Source organism: Mandrillus leucophaeus, unplaced genomic scaffold (assembly GCF_000951045.1).
Source record: "Mandrillus leucophaeus isolate KB7577 unplaced genomic scaffold, Mleu.le_1.0 Scaffold669, whole genome shotgun sequence".
In the NCBI taxonomy this organism is placed as follows: domain Eukaryota; kingdom Metazoa; phylum Chordata; class Mammalia; order Primates; family Cercopithecidae; genus Mandrillus; species Mandrillus leucophaeus.
Window position 1 is genome coordinate 1367335 of NW_012107241.1, and position 9324 is coordinate 1376658.

Genomic DNA, 9324 nt, shown 5'->3' on the forward strand with positions numbered 1-9324 from the left:
ATTTGTCTCTCCAGGAAGCCGTGCCAGGCTCGCCTCCCTCTTTCATTCTTTTCCCGTGGTTCCCTCTACTGGGACCCCTGGCCCGCCCAGTCTGCCAGATCACAGGCCCAGCGCATCCCTTTCCGGAGGGATTTAGGAGGTCTCGGCGTGGTCCAGCAACTACATTCCCACCACGCCTCAGATGGCGCATTACCTAGCAACCGCGCATACCCACACGTTCCCGCCCCCTCAGCCAGGCAGGAAGAGGAAGTGGCGATACCACGGACGCTCAAAACCCCACCTCTCACGCCTTCCCAGCTCCGGGAGGGGACGCGGAGTCCGGAAGGGGCGGGCATAAGGCTACGGAGGGGCGGGACGGAGCAGTCCGCCCCAAAGTGGCGGTTTACTTGAGGCGGTTACCTTAGTACACCGAGTAGACTGAGTCTGTGGCGAATTGCGGGCCGATTCCCGGCCAGTGCCATCTCAGCCGGAGTGGACCTCGGGGCCTCAGAAGCAGACTTTTATCTGGCCCGAGGCTCCCAGCCGTTCAGCGCGTCTTCCCATAACCGGATACCGATTATTGGGACTCTCAGCTGCAGACACAGGTCCCTGCCCCTCCCTCTTTCTCCGGTCTGCTGCTGTCATTCCTCCCTTCCCGCCTCGCTGCGCCCACAGCGGGGCACAGTCATCGTTCTGTCATTCCCATCCTTTCTCTTCCCTCTCATCGCCATTTCGTCTAGAAGGCAACTTAAAAACCTTTCCTTGCCTCTTTATGCCCATTTCTCTTCCCTTCTTTTCTTCCTTTTTCTCTAGAATACTTGTGTTTCCACTCCGTGCCAGGCTTCTGTCTCCAGGGCTTCTCTCCTTTTCATGGGCCTGTGGCTCATGTGTTAGGAGGTTGAACTTTTAATGCAGTCGTTTGAAGATTTTAAGCTTTTTCTTTCTCCTAACCAGGAGTCACAGATGCTGGGAAGTATGGCCCCAAAGAAACCTCGAAATACCACAAGGTTGCCCCTGGCTTTAAACCCCCTGAAGAGCAAGGACGTGTTGGCAGTGCTGGCTGAGAGGAACCAGGCTATAGTACCAGTTGGGGCATGGGTGGAACCTGCCTCACCAGGTAGTTCGGAAATCCCAGCATATGTGAGTGTCAGTTTGATCCAAATATGGTGGGGTTCCCCACCACCCTTTTTATTAGTCTTCTCCAATCCTGGGTGCTTAAAGATGAACAGTCCGAGGATGCTGTTTCTATTCTGCCATAAATAGTTTATGTTCTTGCATCAGGATTATAGAACAAACAAGTATTTGCCAAAACTTGACTGCAGCTTTAGTTGGCATAATCAAATGCTTATTACTCACCTACTATAATATATAGAACATAATCTACATAGAACAGGTTATATAGATATATATCTGTATATCAGTTTACGTCAGACTCTTGATTGCTTGCTCTGCCCAAGACATAGGCACTATCTACATCTTCCAGACACTGCAACTTAGTGTGGATGATAGTTGGCATACTTTAAGTAACATTAATTGGTTGCTTAAGGTTTATGATAAATTTTCTAATGAGGATTCAGGAAAAATGGAGTAATAGAATAAAGGAGAAAGAGATGAACTTTGGTAATCTGAAAAAGTCTAACTAGAAATTCCACGGTTTCTGATGGTCTTTCACCAGACTGTGCCCCATAGCTCTATTTGTTCAAATTTAACTTGGCACTTACCACATTGTGTTATAGTAGATTGTTTATATATCTTTTCCTTATGCAGTGTGAGCTCCTTGAGCATAGAGAACAAATCTCATTTATCATCACATTTCCACTTTTATCTTAAATACTGCCTAATATAGACACTCATGAAATATTTATGAAAGGCACAAAATGTCATCTGTATGTGTAGACAAGGTGCTGAACATAGATGAAAAAAGGATAAGGTATGTTCCCTCAGTGTACTTGATCTCAGAGGAGAAATGAGATATGTTTAAATGTTAAAGCAATGCAATATACTATATTCATTCATTTTATTTATGTTTGCACATATGTATGTATATTCATTGATTTATTTCTACCCTGCCTATTTCCAAAAAGGATTTTAAGAGTCTAGGTGGTATATCTATACAAGTTCTAAGAATATAATGCTTAATCAAGAAGCTATGACATTGGGTTGATGTGACCCAGGAAAGTATAATGAATAATTTGATCGGAGAAGGGAAGGGAAAGATTCTCCTATTAAGGAGAATGAGGAGAGTAAAAAGTAAGCAAGGTTGAGGATTCTAAGGGTAGATTAGATCGATTGGAGTGGAAAGTTCAGTACGAGAATGGTCATTGACAGGATTATGGAAAATAGGGATGGTGGAGTACCATAGGAAATTTTGGAGAAGGAACTGACTTTTTAAAATATTTACAGGTGAATGTCATGATCAACCAGTGTTTTGATTAGATTAATTGCTTCAAAGGTTTTGAAGGATAGGGAGTGATTGGGTCCTGGGGATAAATTAGAATACAATTATAACAATTTAAGCATGGAGTATAGCATCAAAACTTTGTTAGGGGTAAGAAATAGAGAAGAAAAGCCTTGAAAAAGGATGGTTGAAGTGCTTGAGCCACGAGTTTTAGGCTGCAGTGAGCTATGATCATGCTACTGCACTCTAGCCTGGGAAACAGAATGAGATCCCATCTCTGGAAAAAAAAAAAAAGTGAAATGAGAAGGGATGAATGCAAGAAACACCCCACAAGTCTCGATAAGATTTGGTATAAAGATATTTTGGTATTTAAGTTGTTGACACCTTTTTAATTGCTCAAGTTACATCTGTATGATATCAGTAGTGTATCAAACTTTCTCTATGTTAAGAAGTATTGAATATCGTATTCACACACATTAACTCAAAATATTAAAGTCTTGGAACATGGATAAACATATCTCCTTTTCCTGATTTAAAAATTTCTGATCAGTTCCAGCCAAAGGGAGTTTGATCAAGCATCTGATAGAACTCTTATAGCTTTAGCATATCTAGTCTGGGTATCTACCCCTATTAACGGATATAGCTCTCTCAGCTCAAAGTAAATGCTGAATAGTTACTTCTAAAGCTTGGCCCTTAGATCATGTCTGTTCTAAAGGGGAACTTCTACTCATTTTTCTCCCCAAAATTTCAGGAGGCCATCAGGATTCCTAAAAATGTCATAGCTTTAGACTACCTCCCCCCAATAATTATTAATAAATTAGCATCAAAAGACACTGCTGTTCTATCATCATATATAGGATTGCATTGTTTTATAATTTGTTCTGGTTAGCTTTTGCTGTGTAACCAGCCACCCCAGAACTTAGTGGTATAAAGCAAATAATACTATGTATCAGGAATTTGAGCAGGGTACAGTAGTAATGGCTTGTCTCTGCTCCATAGTGTCTGGGGCCTTAGCTGGGGCTCAAATAACTGGACATGTCTGAGTCACCTTGACTATTTTCTAGCTATTGGTTGGAGCTAGAAAATAATCAAGCTGTCTCAGTCATGTGGCATCTGCTGGGCTGTAATGTCCAAGATGGCTTTCTTATTCATATAGCTGACGCTTGGGCTAGGATAACTAGAATGTCTGGGTGCTGGCTAGATACATTTCTCTTTTCGCATGGGCTTCTCTATTTGACTAACTTGGGCTTCCTCACAGCATGGTAATCTCAGGGTAGAATGAATTTTTATATGGTGCTGACTTCCTTCAGAATGAGCACTCTAAGAACCCAGGTGGAAATTTCTTTATGACCTGACTTGTAATCTTGTGGAGTAAAAGAGGAGCAGAGAAAATGGAGGTAAAAGAAAGAGGCTGAATGGCTTAAACTTGTCTGGGACTTGAGTTAAGCTGAGTCAGTTGTTCAGGCTTCATTATGTATATATCTCTCCACTGGAATTATTCTACCTAATTGTTCTTTGACAGTTGTACACTCCACTAGAATAGTTTGTGGGATAGACACCTTGGAAATTTTAACTTAAATTGAAATTTGAATGCATTTGATTTTGAGAATTTAATGACAACCTGTAAAATGATCAGAGGTGGCACCCTTCAGAGTTAGAAGTCGGAATCACTGAGTTAGAAGGAATAGGTAGGAGATATGATGATGATTTTATTTAATTTGAAAATTCCTAGTGAAAGAGAGACATATGCAGTCTAGAGTAAAGCAGTGTAGAGAGGAACATAATTGTTGGAGTCAGAAACTTCTAGTTCTGCTACTAGTTAGCTATATTAAAATTACTTTATCTTCCTGAACCCCAGTTTCCTCATCTGTAACATAAGGGATAAGAATACCTACTACCAAAGGTGGTTTTGAGAATAGAGTGCTACAATGTAGTTAAAATACTTGTCACGTAATAGATCCATAATAATGATAAGTGCTGTTATGATGATGACTATGATGATTATTATTCAAAGCACTTAGAGGAGATAAATGCAGATCAAGAACTCAAGTGGGATAAAGTGTTCCAGATTATTTAGAACAAGCTTGTCCAACATGCGGCCATGGGCCACATGTGGCCCAGGATGGCTTTGAATGCGACCCAACGTAAATTAATAAATTTTCTTAAAACGCTATGCATTTTTTTGTGATTTTTAAAGTTTATTTTTATGTTTTAGCTCATCAGCTACTGTTAGTGTTAATGTATTTTGTGTGGCAGTTCTTCGAACATGGCCCAGGGAAGCCAAAAGATTGGACACCCCTGGTTTAGAATATGTTTTGGAATTCAGCAATTATATAAATATATATTGATTGCCCTTATAGTCAAGGCTCTCTACTACATGCCGTAGGGGAAATAAAGGAGAATTGAATACATATCCTGTCCTCAAAGAGTTCATAATCTAGTAGGGAAGTCAAGAAGTACTATACTCAGTTAACATTGGTGAAATGAGAAGTGTTATAGCATAAGAGGGCTTAGAGGAAGAAAGTGTTGTGGAAGGTACTAGGGAGTGGGTATTAAATGGTTGTGAAAACTGAGTAAGCCTTTACTAGGTGGAGATGAAAGGAAGGGCATGCTAGGTTAAAAATGGAGCATAATGCCGAATATGAAGACATTTTACAATATGACATACTTGCTGAGTGGTAAGTAACCTGGTGTGTCTTGACTATTTACTCCATTTTAGAAAATGTGTAACATATGGTAGGTTTTATTTGGTTCTTTAAGATTTAATGAGACATCGTTAGTTCCAGTTCAATAAAAAATTTAAGATTTGATTAGAGTACTCATACATTCCAATTTTTTTGTACAGAATGGAATTATTTTTTTTCAGGATTGTATCCTTATCCTGACTGTTCTGTGTTTAAAACAGCCCTAATGGACAAAACTGCTGACATTTAAGTTCATTTTCTATCTTTTGTCTTTAAAGACATCAGCATATTTGATTGAAAAAGAACTAAAGGAACAGCTAAGAAGAAAACAAGAAGCTTTGAAACATTTTCAGAAGCAAGTTAAATATCGAGTAAATCAACAAATTAGGTTGAGAAAAAAGCAACAGCTTCAGAAGTCTTATGAAAGAGTAAGTTCAAAAGTGAGCCTGAGTAAAGATTGAATGGAAAATATGTATGTTATGAGATAAGCTATTAGGCAGTAACAGAATTACTTTCCTTTGATTACATGCCTAATATAATCTGATTAACTAGTGAGGACAATAGACTTTTTTTGTAGAGAAATAATGTTTTATTCCTGTGTTCTGACTCCATTTTTTACTTTTACCAAGTAGTTAAAAGCAATGTCAGAAGTTTGGGTTCAGACTTGAGTTTGAATTCTGGCTTTGCCACTTAATAGCTATTGACTTTCGGCTAATTACTTAACTTCACTGATTGTAGTTTCTTCATCCATAAAATAAGGATATGATACTTCTCTCATAGGACTGCGTGAGAGTTAGATGAGATAACCTAAATTATTAGCACATGGGAGGTGCCTGGTAAATGTTCATTCCTCTGCCAGCTAAAGCCTCTCCCCTGCCCCCCACCCCAATTTAAAATCTCTTAAACTGCTTTAGAGGCATTATTTGATTGCCCTGGATTGGGGTAGAATGTTACTATCCCCCTTTCTTCCTTTGTGTAGGCAGAAAAAGAAGGCTCTATAGCCATGCAGTCTTCAGCAGCACGCTTAACTTCCAAAAGGACAAGTGTTTTTCCAAACAATTTGAATGCTGCTATTGGAAGTTCTAGGTTACCTCCTTCCCTGATGCCTGGGGATGGAATAGAGGATGAAGAGAATCAGAACGAATTATTCCAACAACAAGCCCAGGCTGTAAGTACCTGTTCATTTTATTTTATGTCTGTGATATTTTCCCCATCCCCTAAACTATAAATACGACATCTGGGGTATGAGGTAGGGATTAAGAGTTATCACACTCAGCTTCACTTTTTATAATCACCTCTTATTTTTTTTAGCCTTGTAAAGTGGGGAATGGTGGGATAATGCTTTTTAAAAATTTTAAATTTACATCTATTTGTGTTTGGTAAGACACTCTAAAATTATCTAAAGAAAGGTGCCAAAGTGTTAGAATTCAAAACTTATTAGAAAGCACTTTAGGTCAAGAACATGGATTTTCCCAGTTATATTGAAATTACATTCTAGGTAAGCTACTATTAGTTTGTAGTATACAGAGAGAAATAATTCTTAGCTTTGTTGCAAAGAAATTCAGTACACATAGGTGGCATTTCATTTATTATTTCTTTTTATCTCATTTTTCTTACTGTTTTTTAATCTGATTATCACAATAAATGAATCTATAGTTGTAGGTTAAAGAATAATACAGTAAATTCTTAACATATCCAGAGTTTTTGAAAAATGTAATTTTTATTTAATGACTCATTTGATATACCCAATATTTAAAAATTAACCACTGTGAGTAGATTCATCCATTCAATTGCTTGACTCTGTCCATTTAGCCCCCACTTTAGTATACCTGAGCTTTTGTCCAGTTGATACAGTCTTCAACTCTGCTTCAGTAATTGTTCTTCATCTTATTTAAGATGTATTCCTAGAAATAATGAGAGGAAGAGAGAAAATGTGGAAAATTATGAGTATGTGAAAATAAAAGCTGTATTACTGCTTAACATACTTGGTCATAATTTAATTGTGCTATTAATATAAATAGGAAAAGCTTTAGAAGCACACATTATCATGTTGAAATACTGTTAACATTTTTTTCTTTGTCCACAACTATTTGACTCTTTCTTGTCATTGTTCAGTTTGTAATAATCATTTTTATTTGTTAGCAAATATTTATTGAGCCAGGCACTGCATAAAGTACAAGGAATAGAACATTGACTTAAGACAGACACAGTCCTTGCTTTCGTGGTGCTTGTAGCTATTAGTCCCACTGTAGTGATGATTTAACTTCAACTGTGTAATACATAAATAGAACTCATCAGTCAGCAGTATTTGCATATGCTGTTTGTTATGGATTGTAGCGATACTAAGGAAATGTGAAATAGGACACTCCATGGATTTATATTTTCAGGTAGAAATACAAAACTAATAGACCACTCATTATATTATATAATAATATAGAGAAATTTTCTGTGTTTTGCAATAAAGTTGTGCTATGGGAGTTCAGAAAATTTTAAGAAAACAGTAGGGGAAGAATTCATGGGAGAGATAGAATTGAACTACACATTTTGAGTTGGTAAATTCAAGATAATTTGTTTTTCTTAGAGACGGAGTCTCACTCTGTTGCCCAGGCTGGAGTGCAGTGGTGCAGTCTTGGCTTACTGCAACCTTCTCCTCCTGGGTTCAAGAGAATATCCTGATTCTCCTGCCTCAGCCTCCTGAGTAGCTGGATTAGGTGCCTGCCGTGCCTGCCACCATGCCTGGCTAATTTTTATATTTTTAGTAGAGATGGGGTTTCACCATGTTGGCCAGGCTGGTCTCGAATTCCTGAGCTCAGGGATCCGCCTGCTTTGGCCTCTCAAAGTGCTGGGATTACAGGCATGAGCCACCGCACCTGGTCAAGATAATTTTTTCTTAAAAAACAAACAAACGAAAACCCTAGAATCTGCAGTGAGCTTGGTGTATTTGGGAATAAGTGATGGAAGCTTTCTAATTGATAGTTTCTAATGGAGAATAACCAAAAATGGGGTTGGATAGGGAGGAGGAAATCAGGTTATGAAAAACCTCAAATGTCACAAGATTTTTAAAAGTTTTTATAATACCCCTGCATTTTTTTTTTTTTTTTTTTTTCCTGGAAAGGGTATGAACTACTGAAGAATATTCAGTGACTTTGAACCTGTAAACTTTGACCATATGACTCCATGACAATAGATGCTTTTTGATCTTACCACGTCTGTTGCAGTTTTTATCCACTAGATGTCACCATAAAACCAGGCAATGAGACAGTTCAGGCACAAACTCCCTTAGTTTATCTAGAACTGGTTGGGTAAATGGTACACGTAATTCACTTTCTGAATGTTAGTACACTTCTCAGTTTTCTTGTGTTGGTGTTATAGAAACATGGGATCTTGGAGTTGGAAGAGTTTTAAAAATTGATCTGACATATTGAAATATTTATGCATGAAACTGTTTGATGTCCGGAATATACTTAAATGATAAAAGAATGAGGTAAAGAAGGGAGTTATGGATGAAACAAGATTGGCTAGGATTTGATAATGCTAAAGTGAAGTATCCATATCTCTCCGTGGTGATTCATTGTAGTGTTCTGATTACTTCTGTGTGTGTTTGAAGTTTTCCATAGGTTTGAATTTATTTACACTTTTATTAAATGTTAGAAAAGGATATTATCTGGTCCTTTCTCTCTCCAAGGAATTCTTTTCTTTTTTTTTTTTTTTTTACTTTAAGTTTTAGGGTACATGTGTACAACATACATGTTTGTTACATATGTATACATGTGCCATGTTGGTGTGCTGGACCCATTAACTTGTCATTTACCTTAGGTATTTCTCCTAATGCTATCCCTCCCCCGCCACTCCACCCCACGACAGGCCCCAATGTGTGATGTTCCCCGCCCTGTGTGCAAGTGTTCTCATTGTTCAATTCCCAACTATGAGTGAGAATATGTGGTGTTTGGTTTTCTGTCCTTGAGATGGTTCACTCAGAATATGGTTTCTAGCTTCATCCATGTCCCTACAAAGGACATGAACTTGTCCTTTTTTATGGCTGCATAGTATTTCTTGGTGTATATGTGTCACATTTTCTTAATCCAGTCTATCACTGACAGACATTTGGGTTGGTTCCAAGTCTTTGCTATTGTGAATAGTGCCGCAATAAACATACGCGTGCATGTGTCTTTATAGTAGCATGATTTATAATCCTTTCGTTATATATCCAGTAATGGGATCGCTGGGTCAAATGGTATTTCTAGTTCTAGATCCTTGAGGAAT

General features: G+C 38.2%; 1 protein-coding gene across 1 annotated transcript in view; it reads left to right on the forward strand.

The window, feature by feature from the left end:
* Positions 1-333: 333 nt before the first annotated feature.
* The window catches only part of CCDC15 (coiled-coil domain containing 15), a 105229-nt gene continuing 96238 nt past the window's right edge, over positions 334-9324 (forward strand). Inside the window, exons 1-4 of the mRNA XM_012001687.1 lie at positions 334-584; positions 934-1119; positions 5340-5489; positions 6041-6229. Coding sequence (XP_011857077.1) covers positions 943-1119; positions 5340-5489; positions 6041-6229 — 516 coding nt within the window. The 5' untranslated portion in view covers positions 334-584; positions 934-942. The remainder of the gene's footprint in view (positions 585-933; positions 1120-5339; positions 5490-6040; positions 6230-9324) is intronic.